This window comes from Clavelina lepadiformis, chromosome 4 (assembly GCF_947623445.1).
Source record: "Clavelina lepadiformis chromosome 4, kaClaLepa1.1, whole genome shotgun sequence".
In the NCBI taxonomy this organism is placed as follows: domain Eukaryota; kingdom Metazoa; phylum Chordata; class Ascidiacea; order Aplousobranchia; family Clavelinidae; genus Clavelina; species Clavelina lepadiformis.
In genome coordinates this window covers 897,969-916,524 of record NC_135243.1, presented here as the reverse complement: position 1 = coordinate 916,524, position 18,556 = coordinate 897,969, and the positions used below count along the sequence as shown (strand labels likewise).

The 18,556-nt window shown below is 37.2% G+C and overlaps 3 protein-coding genes across 4 annotated transcripts in view; all 3 read left to right on the top strand.

Moving 5' to 3' along the window:
- Positions 1 to 18,556, top strand: part of LOC143452345 (5-oxoprolinase-like) — a 117,713-nt gene that overhangs the window by 91,870 nt on the left and 7,287 nt on the right. The window lies entirely within an intron of this gene.
- Positions 1,020 to 1,592, top strand: LOC143451736 (corticotropin-releasing factor receptor 2-like). Its single transcript, XM_076952458.1, has 2 exons — positions 1,020 to 1,226; positions 1,461 to 1,592. Exons 1-2 carry the CDS (start codon positions 1,020 to 1,022, stop codon positions 1,590 to 1,592), a joined length of 339 nt encoding a protein of 112 aa, XP_076808573.1.
- On the top strand, positions 14,481 to 16,302 carry LOC143452350 (uncharacterized). The gene is made up of 3 exons (XM_076953297.1): positions 14,481 to 14,895; positions 15,266 to 15,403; positions 16,069 to 16,302. Exons 1-3 carry the CDS (start codon positions 14,713 to 14,715, stop codon positions 16,081 to 16,083), a joined length of 336 nt encoding a protein of 111 aa, XP_076809412.1. The 5' UTR covers positions 14,481 to 14,712; the 3' UTR covers positions 16,084 to 16,302.

Sequence of the window (18,556 nt, the reverse complement as noted above, 5' to 3'; positions counted from 1 at the left end):
ATGGCGCTAGGTTGGGGTAAGTCAGGATTAATTACAGTTGCTTTGATCAATATTTCGATTCCCATTTTACGAGTCGGTCGGTTTGAAGAAATAATTATTCTTCATCATACATTTATTTATTTTTGCCAAATTTTGGTGACAGGGTATCATGGTCACGTGGCAATATCAAAGCGAACTACACGCATAGTGACCATTGTGATGTCAGATAAGTCCATTGTTACCACAATTGTCTTTGGCTTCTACAAAATCCTTTCCAAACAACAGACTTAGTCAGGTTATTTAATGTCATTTATGTCACGCAACTTAAAATTGGTCCGAATATTAACATCCTAAAACTTGTCCCAACTCTTTTTATTACGTTAAGAACGTTTTGTTAATAGCACTGTAGGAGTATAAAGGATTTATTTGTGTTTTTGTACGTGTTTCTGAGATGTTGCATAAACCAAAGCTTATACCTGTTTCATTAAGCTGTTTGTATCAGATATGTTCAGCAAAAATTTCACCGAAAACATGTTAATTAATTACTAATAACACAAGATGTCTATGACGCAGATACACCGGTCCCAATCACGGTTATATGGGCGGTGCTCAAAGCGGTTTATGAGGACAAAGAATGCTGGATGCAGAACCCGACGGATACCTGGGTCGAATATTTCTACCAGATTCCCATCTTTGTCTTGTTCGCGGTAAGTTTTTTATGACGTCACATTATAACAATGATCAGAATTAAGTATTGGCAATAGCAGTCAAGATCAGAACTACCAGTCGCTCGGAGTAACTTATTTGAAATAATTTTTGCCATCAATTTCTTAGTAAACCTGAAAAAGAAACTTATGCTTGCGAACGCTCGTGTAGAAGAATCAAAAATAAAGTTAACTTTCAAAGTGCGACCACCTTATATCTTGTTTTTATTTTACTATCTACTGGGTCAACACGGTTCATCCACCATCAACCAAGTAATTTATGACGCTTTGGAATTAAAACATTTATTTCCTTCTAAACAGATCAACGCGTTGATAATGGTGAATGTCGTCCGAATTTTGGTCACTAAACTCATCAAGCAGAACTCGCTGGAAAGTGCAGTGACGTATTCAAAAGCAGTGAAGGCGGCTTTCTTTCTCTTCAACCTTCTTGGAATTACTTACATCTTGTTTTTTCTCAGTCCGGGAGATGGCGCTGGTGAAATCGCTTTCTTCTACGTCAACGCCATCTTTCAGTCATTTCAGGTAAACTTGTTGATTTCTTCGATTGTGCGGTCAGAATTGTCTTTCATCTCCAATTTCCACCTGGCAGCTTTACCTACATGTTTTACAATCGCAATCTGCACATAATTGCGTTTCTCTACCATTTGTGTATTGACGTCATAGCAATCTGGCGTTTCACTGACGGAGCCATAAATGTTTTGATTAATACATTTCTGACGAATTTCAGACAACTTATTGTTTTCTATGACACGGCAGGGTTTCTTGGTCTGTTTCATTTATTGCTTGAGCAACTCGGAAATTCTGAACGCGGTTGGAAGGAATTGGCGGAAATGGCGTCACAATACAAGAGTGCCCTGCTTCGAGAAAGACCTCCGTGGTATTGGCTGATGTTTGATCTGCAATTTAATAAATATTTTTTACCAAATGAAGTTTCCCCCCCACCCAGCCACAGATCGAAGATGTCATGTCATTACTCAATATGATCGGTCTGTTTGGCTTATGACGTAATAATCACAGTTAAGGCATGATTATGAATATATTTAGTGAGACGTCACTCGACTCAATCCACATCACCGACCACTTATTTCCACGTAACCGTCAAGCTAGACAGGCATTGTGACGAATCCATAACTGAAAGACTAGAACCATTTCCTTCCCAGTTCCCACCAATTGCGCTCAGTCATTTTGCATGAAAAGAGTGCTCCGACGCTCCATCCAGCGGAAAACGATTTGTAGAAGCTCAGTGTATTACTTTGTGGCATCATCCCTGCTTAATACCATGTACTAACTAAATGCCTTTCATGTAAGTTGTTACGTCACTGTATTACAAAACCACCAACGACAAGCTTCGATGACGTCACACCTTGCCAACATAGCAGACGCTGTTACACGTCACACTCAAGTAATTACAAGGCGAGAAAGCAAAGTAGAAAATGCTAAAATAACAATGCAGTGTGGTATTGGATTAGATTCAATGATACTACATTAGCGGTCATATACACATAGAAACATTATTAACAACCATAACATCATGTTACCAATCATCAATAGTTTGAATATAACCGACAAAGCCAATGATTTGGTTAAGAATTTAGCTGTTGGTTGGTTGGTGATTATCAAATTGGCAATGACAAAGGAAAAAAAAATTTACTTGGAAAATCCAATAAAACATATGCAAATATACAAGGTAAGAAGGCAATGCTAGGAAGAGAATGAGGAAAGACAAAATCTAGAAATGAATACAAGTCACAATCTATAAACAAAAGAAATCAACTCAACTCTCTGAAAAGAGTCTGAAAAACAAGATTTATTGCCTCAAAACTGATGCAATCTTTGACTTTGTTGCTCCACCAAATGAGCAAAACACATAAAGTATTGTCACGTTTGACCTGATCTTAGATGGACAAGTTGTGACAATTTGATTTCAACATTCAGAGTAAAAAGTTAAAAATCTAAGAATCATATTGCGATGATGCCATGATCCTTCCATAGAAATCAAACGCTGGGAGAATATGGTGGAAGGGCAGGTTGTTCTGTGTACGGCGGTGGGACTGAAATATACAAATCAAATTGAATCACAGAAACAATGTGCTGACTCTCTTGCCCAACCGCAAAGAACAGCTTAAGATAATTGGAAAGTAAATCAACCTCAAAATGTACCATATTTGTCTTACAACTAAATAAGAATCATGAACTTTAGAACTCCAGTGAAAACTTGTAAATTCAACTTAAAGTATCACGTTAAGCCTTGACTTTTGATACAACGAATATCACAATCCAGAATTCATTTTCATGGGATTGATCCCAAAATATTACCTGGTGCTTGGACGTTGGAGACTGCACTCATGCCGTCCACGTAAGCTCGTACCAGCATCTGCGCCAATTGTTGTCGTTCTGCTTGATTGACACCTTCAATATAAGTGACCATCGCTCGAAATGGACAGTCAAAGTCATTTGAGTTCATCGCTCTATAAATCTGTAATGGAATAAATGTGCAAATTAAAGCAAAGCAGAATTCCATGAAAAATAGTGAACTCCAGTCGTCAAAACTGAGAAGTTGAAAGGAATTCTCAGAGTTGACTTGACACGCACCAATTATAATCATAACTGAATCCCACGTAGAGCAAATAAGACCAATTATTATCACTTCCGCTTTCAATTATGTCTCAATAAAGACAAGAGTCAAGGAGTCAAAAGCAAAATGAAAAGCAGAAATAACAAAGAAATCAAAAAATCTTGCTTTAGTTTGTTGTCCGCATATTTTAATTTCAAACCCTGCACTAGCAGAAATATATGGTTGGTTGCTTCCTACATTAAACATCCGAAATGTGGCGACCACACAAAGCAAACTTACCAGTAACCTTGAAAAGTAAAAGAAATATTTCCAAAACCAGCACCATTTTTACAAGTGAATTTTTTCCAAGGAACTGTTGTTTTAATTAAGGACAAACACCAAAATGATCTTAATTATTTCAAACCGCATTGTAAAGATCAAAATACGGAGTGCTTAGTTACGTTTAAACGAATTTTGATTTCCATAACTCCATTAAAATCTAATGTTGGAAGAAATATCAGACTTACACAGTAAGGTGGTCCGCACAGCAGCATACACGGAAAGCATCCTATCCACACGAGGGGGTTGTAACACTCATTGAAGCGTTGGCGAAAGTTTGTGATGCAAAAATTGGAGCCCTCCGCAGAGTAGGAGCCGGAAGATTGCGCAAATCTTGTCTTGTACCAGGCCTTTAGAGCTGGTCCAACTTTGACCTATGCACGTCGGTAAATATTTATGAATCGCACAGATATCCAACAATGACCAACACTGCGATACTGACATATCATTAAGCTAGTTTGACAATTATCAATGCATTATCCACTATCCAGGTGCCACAGCCTTTGAATCGATCACTGTAACTAATTTTCAGTGTTTTAAACGAGACCGTATAGAAACTGAATTGTTATGTAACGTGCAAAAAGACGATTAAATAAAGTGACAAAAAAATATTAGCAATTAAATATAAAAAATAAATATAAAAACATTTTTTTCGTGGCATCTTCTTTAGGTTTGACAAGTAACGGTTTGTTTGCGATGAGATGCGATACAGGGAAAATTTGTGTTCCAGGTGGGAGATCCATGCTTCGGGATTGAATTTCCAAAAGGTAGAAAGCTTGACGTGTGAAAACAAATCGTTTCGCGAGGTATTGTCCTGTGTCCGCACACTTGTCTGTAATTTATTGTCAGCACCCAGACCAGAGGTTCCAGCCGCCTCAATGCTGGGGGGATCTGACGATTGTTCTCCGTTTCCGCTCGACATGGTCGTATCCTGAATTGACTCGTCGGGCCGCGGGGTTAATCGTGTGCTAACGTGGTACTTTGACTTAGTTTTGCCTGGTATTGAAGTAACTTTTCGTTGTGTCGGCAACGGTTTTGACATTTATCAGAACCGATAAAAATTACGACGACACCACGAAAAACATTTCGGTCCCAAGAGAACCCGAAGAAAAAATTTTTTAACAAAAACTTTTATTTCATACTACAGCGCGATGTGAAAATGATAGCCTAAGCTAGGTGAGCATGCATTCCAAGCTGATGAGCGTGCATTACAAACTAGGGTTTCAGCTAGATGTAAAAAAATATGCAAAATCCACTTACCAGTGAAGAATGGCTGTAAGGATTGAAACACGTCGGGTCAACGTCGGGGTCACCAAAATGCAGAGGTCTTGCAATGCTTGTCAGTCTTAACTTGTGATTTTGGACTTAATTTACCTGCCGATTTAATGATCTGACTCCATGGTTGCGTGCGGTTAGAATTCTCTAACCTTTTACTAGCCGAAAGCTCTTACGTTATTACAGATACAGTTTATCATAAACGATCCTTTATTGTAGGAACTGTACAGATTCCGAATATGGCACAATCACAAACTTATCATTCACCATTTAAAACAAGTCTAACGAATTACAATTAACGCGAATAACGTAATACGTTCGTACGATTCTGTATCTCTGTCTGAGCGGTTACTCGCACAGAAGTTTGAGCTTATAACAGCGTGGAGCGGTGTGAACGGAAATATTCGACACAAAATACACGAACATTTCAAAACGTGCGAACGATAAACACAAAGCGTTGGCAATGGGGATTATTTACAGTTAAAACTAGGATGTTATGAAATCACCTGGTTACGTACTAAACGGCGTTTTCACATAAAGTTATTTAGAGCAAGTTTCCAAATATTAGACGACAATTGCAGTTTTATCAATGTGGCGAAATAATATTTCGCACTATTGTTTGTTTGTTTTTCGTGCATCTTCCCACGCTTTTGTTTGCTTAAGTTATCAGTTAACTTTTATTCTGTTTGTTGTTTCTCTTGATGATCTGATTTTATTGATTTCGCTTGTCCACTGTTTTTTCACGTTGTTTATACCGCCTCAAGTGTTTTGATGTGGTCCAGTGCAGATTCATACGTGTCCTGTTTTCGGTTGGTCTCCCGTATGGGCTTCAGGCGGGAGAGGTGAGCTGGCGAGAAAAACGTGGCTTTCATGGGGGTCGTGGAATGGGCGGTTAGGAAGAGGACCTGTCGTGGACGTTGGTCGCTCAGAACTGCCCTGGTTGCTTTATTATATTTTACCATTTTGATTGTAAAACGTGTGCACCGTAAGTCAAGCCCCAAAAGCGGAGTGGAGTGCTTTTAATCTGATATCGAAATACAATCTCACTACGTTAAAGAGGCTTGTTGGCTTTGAGTGAGCCGTGAAAGCGGTGGAGAAGGACCTGGCAATAGAAAATCTGTAACATCAATAAACAATATTTCAATAATTAACTGGCGAATACGTTCCCACGAATGATATAATGGTATTAAAAATGCCTCCCAGGCCACTAAAGTGTCATAAAGATAATCTGCCATTGAACCATTGACATATTTTTTCCAGGTCTAGCGAAGGGCGACAACGCCATGAACAGATAAAAGTTTAAATAATATTTGTAAATGTTGTAAATGTTCTTCTTGATGACGAGATAACAATAAGACGTCATTAAGGTATAAGAAACAAAAATTTACATCTCTCGTAATTGAATCCATAAAACATTCAAAGCTTTGAGCAGAAGCTGAAAGCCGACTTTGCTTTATCTTCGGAGGCAATGGGGATTTGAAAGAATGCTTTTAATAAGTCACACTTGGAAAAGATTGTTGCATCGTGTAACTCACTCGTGAAATCTCGCAAATTGGAAATTTGTAACGGTCAGATTTGGGGTTCCACGACATATGGCCGCGGGAAAGTGACCGCGAACAAACTCACCGGGGTCAACTGAACGTGACGTAAATTGACCGCAAACAAACTGACTGTGATGTAAATTGACCGCGAACAAACTAACCAGGAACAGACTGACCGGAATGAAAATTGACCGAGAGGTAAATTGACCGTGCAAGTGCTGAATTATTGTATTTAAGTTGATGGTAGTATATGATATGTAAATATTTGTTTGTAACTATTTCCTTTGTTTTTAACAAAATTTTTTTTTATTTCAATACACATTGAAACATTTATTGAAATTAACAGAAATAGTTTCGGAAATACGAGTAACAACATTAAAAGACGTTCACTGCAAAACACATATGACACTACATAATAAGGGCACTAAAATTTACACAAAATGTTATTTGACAAATATTTGCTGGTGTGGACGTATCGTTAGCGTTGCCAGCGCGTTCCTTGACGACCGTAAGTAGTTTGGCCACTTGAACATGTCTCTCTTCTTGTAGGTGACTGTGTTCGTGCAACTCTTTCGTGACTAAGCCATCTACAGTATGGAGACGTGCCTTACAAAAACTCTTGTGGTAATTACTGCATCTCCAGAAAGCAGTTTTCCCGTCTGAACTTTGTCCACCTCTCCAGAAAATGTAATGGTTGTAAACTAATTTTTTCTTACCTCTTTGTGAGATTACTTCTGCCATTTTCAGACCTTAAAAATCAGTTTTATTCTAAAAGTGTCGGCATCTAGTCTGCAAAAGTATCTCAATTTAGTATCTCAATCACGTGGCTATAGGCATTACACCGGGTTTACTGGCAACTCACTTAAACAACACAAAGTCGTAAATGTACAAAACAAGATCACTTGATTCCTGTCTGTTCAATCTGCTGATTCTGCTCATCTGCTGTCTCACTCTCCAGTCTCCACCTGCTGGGCTTCTCCAACTCTTTTTGCAATTTACAATTATTAGTATAACCATAACCAAGACTTAAATCTAGGGGAGTCCTGAGTCCTGACGTACAGCTTCAATCTGACAATTTACTTAACTAAAGTGTCCATTGTTATTGCAATGAGTCCATTGTTACAACATGAGATAGGCTACAACGCATTGTTTCATAATCTCATCAAACAACTCGTCTAGACCGGGAAAATGCATGTAACAATAGGAAATCTATGAATATGGGTCACCGTACAAGGGGCCAAAAAACTCTACGAGTGGCAACCTTGACTGCAATACACATACTGGATAGTGACTAGATAGCGACTAGATAGTGAATTAGAATTTTGACCTTTTGACGGCCAATCTGTCGCCGGTTAATTTGATCGCCGGCCAATTTATCGACGGTTAATTTCATCGCCGGCCAGTTTACGTCACGGTTAATTTGATCGCTGGCCAATTTGTTGCCGGTCAGTTGTCCACAACCAGTTGTCGCCGGCGAGTTTGTTCACGGCCATATGTCGTGATCCCCAGATTTGGTGACAAGGTTGAGATTACGAAAATTACCTACAATTCTCACACCACCGTTTGATTTTTTTACCAAGTGCATGGGACTAGACTATGTGGAGTTGCTGGGTTCAATGATGCCTTGGTTGATCATTTTAACAAGTTCTTCTTTAGCTGCGCGACGTTTCTCGAAAGATAAACGCCTCGCAGGAGAATCGAATGGAGATCCAGTCGTCTCGATTTTATGCTGAACCTTGTGCTTAATTACTCGCGAACGCAAAGAAGCATCAAAAATTTCCTGGTAAATGCCGCGAAATTCTGCCAAACTCTTATCAGATGGTGCGCTAAGCGCTTGTGCTAAAAACGATGAACTTTCTCTGTCGTCGAAAGTACTTTGCCTGTCCTCGCAACCAACAAACTAAAACGCTTCAAGAAATCCGCACCAAGAATCGGATGAGGGATGTCCGCCAAAGCTAAAGTAAATTAAAACTTGCAAGTATTCTCATGAAGACAGACGTCAATGGATTTGTAACCGTAAGCCTGGATGGGACTATTATTTAAGGTGGAAAAAATCATATTATCGAAACAAGTAAGAGACAAAGGGAACAAACTAAACTAACAACCTGGAAAAGTTGTTAGTCACAATTATTGTAACAAAGTTAATTTAATTGGTAACAAGGTAATATCCAACCAAGGAAAAGCGTTGAAAATATCTTTACAACCAGATTTAAGTTCTGCCGACCATCAGCAAATAATTAATGGAGAAAATTCGAGAACCAAACTTACATCGCCAACATGGCAGAAAACCATCACTATGAGCTGGATTTAAAACTGTAAAACGATTTAAAAACTTTAAAGCTTTAAATGTTCTTACGTTTTAATGTTCTTTAATTCTGTCATGTCCCCAATGAAATAACGGAGATTTATTTACCAAATTGCCTGGACCCAAAAACACAAAATAAAGGAACGAACCGGTTTTAAAACGTGGCTACTTCAAGCCGTGCTTCCACTTCAATGAAAAACGCAGCAACGAGACTGAAAGACACACTATAAATTGAATTACGTCATAATTACGTTGGCGCGTGAACTTTAAAGGTGATTGTCCATAAACATAAATTATTTAAGCAGAGTGGCAATTTCGCGGCTAGAATTTTACTTTATGTTAACAGAGTTAACTGTTTAATGTTAAAACCTAAGAATAGGACACAATAGGTTGATAGGGTAAGTAGAAACAGTAAGTATGCAAGTACCTAAACTACAATAACTATAAAAACGAATTCTGCCATAGTGTTATTCCAACGTTTAAAGCAACTGGCCTCATGCAGCTTGAATTTTCTGGCATATACCATGCTCAGGATTCCCTTGTCAGTTGCTTCTTTACAATTGCTATACTCCTAGGTTATGACGTAAACGAAGAGTGATCTTTTCGAAAACTTTTTGCGCTGATGTTAAAGGAAACGGAGTTTCACGGTCGAAAGTGTCCAATCTTTAGCTGTACAAATCATGATGCTTTCAATATTGTCAGTAGTGCGCCGAGTTTTTCAGCAAGTATAGCTTATATTAATATACTGAAGATATCTGTTTGATAGTTTTCTGTACAGCTTTTTCTAACCCGATGGAACTGAGTCTTATATTTGCGTAAATTTGAAATTGAAATTGAATTACTCAAACAGATGATAAGAATTTGGAAAATCGACTCTTTTGCGTCAAACTTTCGAGCTTTGTGGAATTTGTTTTGCGCATTGAAATCAAGGTCAACAAGAACGCTTAACATGTCGTTGCATAATGAAGTTTTTTATAAAGTTGTAAAATTGTCGCTTGAACAATACTTTCATATTTTGACAGTGATGCTGATTGTACGCGGTTGAGTCGAGGCTGAATAACAGTCTCGATTCAAAAACATGGTTAACCTTCAGAGTGCAGACAACTTATATCTTGCTTTATATTTTACTATTTACTGGCTTAACACGGTCCAGCCATCATCAGCTCAGCTATCATCTAATTTTTTTGGTGAACAGTTCTAAATTCGGGCGATACTAAGTAAAGAAATATAAAATGTGTGAAAATCGGAAATTGCACAAAGGCTAGCTCGGTCATTTGCTACGCTTTCGTCATTTTCCTTTAACTTTTCGTTTTCCTCTTTAATTTACATTCTTGCGTTGATTATTTTTCTTTATATGCCTTTGCGTCTCCGACTTTGTTGAATACCAAGAACCTTAATTTACATTACGCTTATCAGTTTGTAAATAAAAGTTTTATCAATTTTTTATTTGTGGGCTGTTCTAACGAGCACGTGCAGTACCGAGGTGTACTCGCAACCTTCCACCACAAGTGAAGTCAGATATAGCCCATTATTTGGGGCATCTTTATCTCTCAACAACTCAGACGGCCACATGTTCAATATCCAAACTCGGCTGACTGCTCTAGACACTGGTCCGGCTACTGCTACTTTTTTGTTGAATCAAAACCATAATTGAATTTGAATTCATGACGTCACAATGAGGAGACAGAATTTGGCACCAGCGTACACTGTTATATTACTCGTAAAAATATAAAATATCGAACCACTTAAGTCTACCAGAAAGTGTTTTCCAGTTTAATTTTTAGCAAGCCAGCAGGTATTGTTTGCCAGGAAGTTTCTCCTATTCCTAATTTACAAATTTGCAAATTTGAAATATGTTTTTTTGGCGTTCTAATTTTGAGTGCTTACTGAGAAGAACTGTCAGTGTTCTAAAAAAGTCATGAGAAGTCAAAACCTTCAGTTTACGTCAAAAGTACAAGAGACCCAAGAAAGTTTAGTGAGCCCGTCGACGAGTCTCATGCGTTCCAGATTGGAAAGTTTGCTAAGTGCGTGGGAGATAATAAATTAATTGCTCGTTTATTGCCTATTGGCCATATTTCTCCCTGCTGGAAAGTTGGTATATGATACGTCGGCGAATGTTGATTTCTGGTGCAAAATTGACGTTTTGACTTATATTCCATGTAGACCCTTTCTGAGTTACCGGTGCCAGTCTTTTTGGGTGGCAAGATCTTTTCGATCGCCTATAGGCCTACTTAACAATGGAAATTATCGAAACGCTTTGATTCTTTTTTAAATTACAAACGTACTGAGCGTTGGATTGTGATGATTTTGCTCAGGGAAGTTGCACATGAATTCTTTTACGAGATAAAAAAATTTGAAAATATTTTGCCTAGTCCTTATTTTACAGCGGTTTGAATCCTTCCTCTTTCTTTGTCCAATATGACATCTAGATACGTGGACAGCGAAGAATATGACGTAAAATGCGTAAGAACTTGCGTGTAATTTGCGACGCGTTACACAAGCTAATTCATGTCAAGAAAAGTTTTAAAGAATCAACTAGAAGTAAATACAAAGCGAAGTATCACATTCAAACATTTACTGTAATAAAATTCAGTGTGTACACCGACGCTGCGTAAACCGATTTTTACATAATGAAGTAATCAATCACCAATGCAATAAACAATTAATAGTCCAAAGTTTAACCATTTAAAATCATTCATCGTGTTGATATAAAAGAATGCGTGTCGATTTATTTTTGGTCGGACGACAGACAAATAGAGTCTAATTAACGCTTTGAACTTCCTTCGGTGACGATATTGTCCAATTTTTTACGTAAAAATATGCCCCTCCGCTCCCCTTCATAACAACGTCACAAAGCCTGAAAATTGCTCGTAACGAATCTCATGGTTGCAAAATAAAACAGCCACGGCTACATTACGAAGATGTTTTCTATAAGCAATCGCACGCAATTCAAGCATTACTGTGGAATGTGTAATTTCGTCGTCGTTCTTCTCCTTTTTCTCTTTTTCTACGCTTCATTGATTACAGATGGAATCACTCTGGGATCAAGCGCGAAGTAAAAACGTGATAATCATGAAAAGTTAGTAAACTGTTCGTATCATCTACAAAGATTTTATCAAAGGTTACCTGCCGTATTCTACGGTCTTCTTGGAATGACGTCATAAATTACGACATAACACAACCAATAAGAGACCGGGTGTTTCATTTTTCAAACATTTATACTATAATATAACATAATAACATAATCTAAGGGCTGGTCATAACTTATAGAATGCGCAACACATCACCACTGGGGGGGCTAGCCCATATCAGATCATATAAATCTGAGCGAAACATTGAGCCAATATTCGCAAGAAAAATATTATCAGATTACACAACTTTTTCCCAGGTATAGCGCGTATAGCTCACCACCATGGCGAAATTAGTTGCAGAAGCAAACTATTGATCACAAGCTTGAACGTTTCTATATATCTTTTTATAATTTACCACCAAGCCATCGGTCAAAGTATTTCAGGATTTGTCTTCCAGCTATTTCAATAACTTCAGATATTAACAAGTATGGGGTTTTGCATTCAAGATGTGTCGCCATTGCTTAGCAACAGTGGAGGAAATAAAAACAAAAACATGGAAAGAAAACTTTACGTTAAGAGATACCGCAACGCACGAAGAGTACTGCAAGGAAAAGTCAAGGCAGTGTGGGCTAAATAGACGGACAGCCTTATTCGATATACCGTATTTTAACCCATTTAACTGTTCTTCTCAACATGTAATTATTGCCGCATGCCATTATTCCTATGCTTAATTACCATATCTACGAAAAAAAATAAGTTAACGCTTTCAACGCTAAATTAAAAGGTTTCAAATTTTCCGTGCTGCTATATCGAGACAGCAAAAAAACCTTCTCAGATAATGTCTCACCATATCAAAAAAGAGAAGAAATTGCGTCAGCCCACATCACAAATGCTACTACTGGCAAGAATGCTGCCCTTTGTACTTAGTGAGTTCATTGATTTTCTTTGTGACACTTACCAGTGCTTTTTAGCTTTGCTGAAAATTATCAATATTCCTTTGTCTCCGAACATTGTCCATGACGCCTTCACCTTATTTGTGTTTGTTGATTTCTTCTTATCTCCAGCTCTTTAAATTAGCGTTTCCAAGTGTTAACATCATCCCAAAACAACATTATCTGACTCATGTGCAAACGGATATAGAAAACCTTGGTTCATCTGGAAGAACATGGTGCATGCGGTTTGAGGCGAAGCAGTCTTTATTCAAGTCTTTAACTAGCAGAGCTTCTTTTAAAAACACCCAAAAGTTTTTGGCGGAAAAGCACCAACGTCACCTCTGTATGCTGTTGCAAGACGAAAATTTATTTGCATCCAAGTATACTCTGGGACCAAAAGTTCATCTGTTTAACAATTTTTCTGCCGATGTGTTGACTTTTCTCAGTGTCACACAATCGTTCGTACTTTCGATGGATAGAAATTTACGGTACATAATATAACATTCGGTGTTTTGTTGCCACATATGTTCAAGATGGTCTTCCTGATTTTGGGAGACTGGAATTGGTAATGTTGTGTGAAACTATGTACGTGTCTCTTGTTAGAAAGTATGTAGTGATTCCAGAGGACGAGGTCTTAAATACTTACGCTACAAAATTGCAAAAAGTGAACTGTTTGAAATTAAATATTTACATGTTGTAAGTATACAGGATTTTCCATTTTACAAGTTGAACAGTAAAATTTTAAGTTCTCAAATAATCGATATTACTGGGATTGTTTGATTGTAATTCTGTTTGAATTTGTTCTAACAAAGTGCATAACATTTGTTATTATATAGTTAGGAACCACATATTTTAGCTTAAATTAAGTTGTAATGAAATGGTGGTTTATCATTCCTTAGCCTGTAAGGACGACCACTTGAATTACAATGTTTGTCTGTAAAATTGCTTAATGTCCTCGAAGTGAATGAGTCTCAGGTCGTTGTTTCACTTTTCTTAATCTTAGAATTAATTGCACACCTCGACAACTGTATAATCTGATTATAATGAAGTTTCATTGAACGAATAAATCAAGATAGAACATTGTGACAGCAACAGCACAAAGACATGTTGCAGCGTTGAACGTAGAAACCAAAAGGCACTGAATAAATCAAAATGCACGCACAGGGGAACAATCGATTACGTCACGCAGTGTTATGCTTCACTGATTCGATAGCTGAGAGTTCTATGTCGTAAACAATTTTATATTACATTAATTGATATATTTATCACAAAGGTTGTCTTGTACTTATTCGTTGTGATTGTTAGCATAAATGCCGTGTTTTTATGTGAAAAATAAATTAAAGAATCGTAGCAATTGTGCACGTTAGCATTCCCGGATTGTTAAAAAAAAGGTCTTAATTTTTTGAGGAAAGTAATTAGGGTAATGAAATTTGTATTAAATGTCTGCCTATTGTACTTACACAGGATTACTTTTAAGTTGTTTTGACCTTGTTTAACCTTGCATTTAGTAACAAAGTTCATAAAATTACGGCATTGCATGGATAAGGATTCTAAGGAAGATTTTGAATTAAACAGTGACGAAATGTCACCATCTCAATATTAATGTGATATTTATCGCGATAGCAGCAACTGTTAGGTAAGAAACTCTGACTGTGTCAAGTGGCTTCGTATATTACATGGCACAAATGAGATTAAGCCACTAGTCTTTCACTTATAACGAAGTAAATGCCAATCACATCGTACACTGGGTTTTAGTTGTAGCCATCATTGTTTCCAGTGCATCGGTGGTGCGTAGGCCTAGTCAGCCATAAAAACGAGTTGCAAACTGTATGCAGGCAGATTTATGGGTATTACTTGGACCACAATAAGGTATGGGCAATGTTTTTTCAACGAAATCAACGTCTTAATAGTCAATGATAAAAATTTTGGACTGATGACGGTCACTTTTTTTCCAGTGTAGTAGGCCTAGGCCTATTCTACATAGCCTAGACATGAAAAATGCTAGTCCTAACTTCATTATCGATATTAAAAGCATTCATTACAAATGCAGCAGAAGTAGTTCACAGATCTGCCAATTGACTGACCTATGCGTCGAAGTGATGAAGCTGTTGTCTGTCGATCCACAAAATTACTGTGATGCTCCCAGGGAAGGAATTCGAAGCATTATGGAAAAGGTATGTTACAAAAATAAACATAAATAAAGCCTATATATATGGAAAAGTTTATCATAATTTTGTGAATAATTTTATTTCTCATTGTTGCTTCAAGTTTAATTTGTTGCTTTGTTGACGAGGCTAAAAAGATTATTATCAAATGTAGTTTGATTTTATTGTTGGTGCTTAATTACAAATATGCCTGTAATTTTGTCTGTAATTAATGTTAGTTTCTCATCATCTCCACAAGTTTAACCATTTGTCAACTTGGCTAAAACCACTGCTATGAAATGCTGTTTAAATCTATAGACCGCCTAATTATGTGTACATAGTTTATTTTTGTTTTAAAGAGTTGAAAATTATAATGCATTAATCACTCGACTTGATTAAGATCGATTTCATCCGGATGGGAACGACCGTTGCCACAAATTTTCTCCTCGAGAGGAAAGATGAGAGAATGGCACTTGCTCTCACTGAGGGTTGGAGAGATCCTCTTGGAAACCAATCAAGACCAAAAATGTTGGACCTCGTAAGTTTATTAACTCTGATATTTCCAGTTGACAATGCAGTTGTATTCAGCTACTACCTACTGGTGACTTTGAATGTGGGTTTTGTATTTTTCGTCTTTGCTTATTTTATAGTTTTCATGGTGTTTAATATTTCGTCAGAGATGAGTTTATTATCACTTTTTACTTTGATTTAAAGCAGCGGTTCTTAACCTTTTTGATCTGCTTTCCTATTCCTAATTATATCCTAGTTTTCTGTTGGTTGTAGAACTGCACCTACGCTTATGTTAGTGTCAGGCAAGAGCTGAAGTAAGCCTCACTTCTCTGCGTAATTATAGTAGTTTATTTGTTTGATGCTGTCATGCGTTCATACATGTGAGTCTATGCTGTTGTTAGATTGAAATTATATACAGCTTGGCAATGCATATGTTTTGGTGCCTACAACTGTTTTGCTTTGTTTGGCAGCAAAAGTAAAAGAATGCTGAGTTTGAGTCTTGTTTAAGCTCGATTGCTTTAAGTTGTCTTCACAAAACTTTGCATCATCGATTGTTTGGTTAATTGTTATTGTTCACTTTGTGATGCTGGTCTATTGTGTTTATATATTGATTAGTAATTATGCTATTGCATAATCAAGTTTAATTTAATATTTTTAACGTTCAACTGTGACATCAGATGTCTATGTATGCAGCTTTTCCGAGTATGAAGTAGCAGTTAAAAAGATTGCCATGGAGATGAGATTTAAACAAGTCTTAACTATCATCTTAAGTCCATGGTCAAGATTGTCTCGCACGACTTCGCTGCATGCGTAGATGCCTACCTCACAATGTGAGTTAAAGAATATATAGAAGCTTTCAATCTGACCTCAACAACATAGACATCTACTCGCTCTTTCTGCAGTCTGATGGTGGCCTCACTCCTATTGATAAATAAGTTTGTTCGTAAGGCTGTGATTATATTATTATATTAACATGAAGTATAACAACAGATCGTCATATTCATTTAAATCAGCGATAAGCAAGCTACCAATGAAGTGACACCTATCATTGCAAACTGTGTTGTAGATTGAGGAACGCAGATATAGGAGCAAGTAACAGCTCCAACTAATTATGACATCGTTTGTGCCTATGATCTGGCCCGCCTGTAAAAACTCAACACTCAAACAGCCCTTGAGTTGGAAAAGATTCATCAAATGTTTACGTCTTCTGATATAAAATACAACATCTCACACTCCTCAATGCTCAGGTTCGATGGAAATAGAACAATATTATCCGGCCCAGCAGGTGGCGTAGTGGGGTACACTATGACATCATTTGAAGACCAACCCAGCATTGGGTACAACATGGGAGGTATGGTGCCGCTAGGATATCAGTATGAGCATGTATGTTGCATGCATGCGCAAGCTAGGTAAATATTAATAAGATTACGTAAGTTATGTCCTTGTGTTGTCATCGTGAAATTTATGACACTATTTACACAGGAACATCAACAGATCTAAGTCGATACGACGGGGAATATGAGCATGTGTTCAAGTCTACTACAGCTGGTGTCACCATACAAGCGCCACAGGTATTTTATTTTGAAATCTTAAATTAAGACAAAATTTCAACAATGACACAAATTTTCCTGTTAATGTCAACAACAGAACAAAGTGTGTTTTTTATTTCAATGTGCTGATATGTGCTTATATGTGTTGTTTGGACTCTACATGCTTCGTTATATTTTTGTGCATACAGTCGAAATCAGTTAATCGCATAGTCAATTTTCCAAGCTTTTTTATGCGATTAATCGGTGTATGTGTTCCTACATTTTCTCCGTTATTCTCTTTTAAACACCGGCGCACGCATTCTTGCTCCTCCGCCGATTTTTGGAATGACACAATGCATTATGACGCAACAAGTGAGCTTCCTTCTTTTCGATTTCGACACAAAAAATTTTTCAATAACAAGGATTCTATCGGACAGACATAAATCTTTTCGCTTTGCTGGCTTACTATTTCCTGGCATTTTATATCGTATACGTAGGCTACAGTACAGTACAGGTATTCTACGTTTTTGCAGTGGTTTGCGCTTTGCGACGTAACAATGCTTAAATAAAAATTAGTCTTGTTGTTCTATTGTGATGTAACCATCCGTAACAATCCTTAAATGAAACGTAGTTTTGTGGTTCATAATCACTGTAGAAAAGGCTTTTTTTCGTGAAGTTTACTTTATTGTTCAAATCATTTACGTGCTACTGTCTCTATAGCCTTGCGAGAGATCTGACGATGATTTTTGTTTATTGGTGAGGATAATCTTCAGCGACTTAACACTTCATCAAAGGAAATATGCGGTTAAGTGATACAAGTCTACAAATCAATCAACAAAACCTATTCGATTAACCGATTTATGCGATTAACCCTTATGCGATTAACCGTTGAATTTTCTTCACAAGTGAATGGGAATGGTTTGGGATTATGCAATGCAATGCTATTAAGCGATTTATGACTTTAACCGATATGCGATTAACCGATTTCGACTGTATATTATAGTATTGAGTATCTTGTTTTCTTTCGATCTTTTTGAGATATTTTATTTTTACCTTTTGTAAAATATTATGACTTTGTGACTTTCATAGAGGATCTGTCAGGTGATTCACGGTTCAACGATTATCATCCACAAAATCAGCACAATCTTGGTGGAACCTGACTGCAAGAGAAAGATGACTAAGAAAGGTATTGCGTTATGACATCATGGTTGCGTATGACTATGTATTGCATTATGACATCATGGTAACATCACTTTAGATTGTGTTGAGGGTTGTCTTTTTGTTACATGATAGACTGACAACATCATTGTAGCTTGCCGCGATTAGAAATTGTAATTTTGTGAAAATTCGCTTATTCAGGTGACGTGACCATCATGATAGGGAAGGGAAAGCCGAAGCATATTGGCAAGGAATTGGGCGCTATCCAACTCTCTATATTTTCACACAGGTCAGTGTTATTTCGTAGATACAGTTTTTGGAAGCAAGTTTTATAACTGACAATAACTGGAAAATTGAATATCAAATGCATGCAATGACCATTGTGGTAGTTGTAAGGTGTGGTTGGGTTCTTTGTCATTCTCCGTTATTTTAAATAGGTGGTATTTGTTATTGTTAAGTGTTATTTGGTGGACGGAATTTCTCGAAGCGATTTT

Coding starts and splice junctions, on each gene's coding strand:
- LOC143451736 (XM_076952458.1), top strand. CDS start 1,020: ATGGTGAATGTCGTCCGAATTTTGGTCACTAAACTCATCAAGCAGAAC. Junction 1,227..1,460: donor CCATCTTTCAGTCATTTCAG/GTAAACTTGTTG, acceptor ATGACACGGCAG/GGTTTCTTGGTCTGTTTCAT.
- LOC143452350 (XM_076953297.1), top strand. CDS start 14,713: ATGAAAAATGCTAGTCCTAACTTCATTATCGATATTAAAAGCATTCAT. Junction 14,896..15,265: donor TTCGAAGCATTATGGAAAAG/GTATGTTACAAA, acceptor GACTTGATTAAG/ATCGATTTCATCCGGATGGG.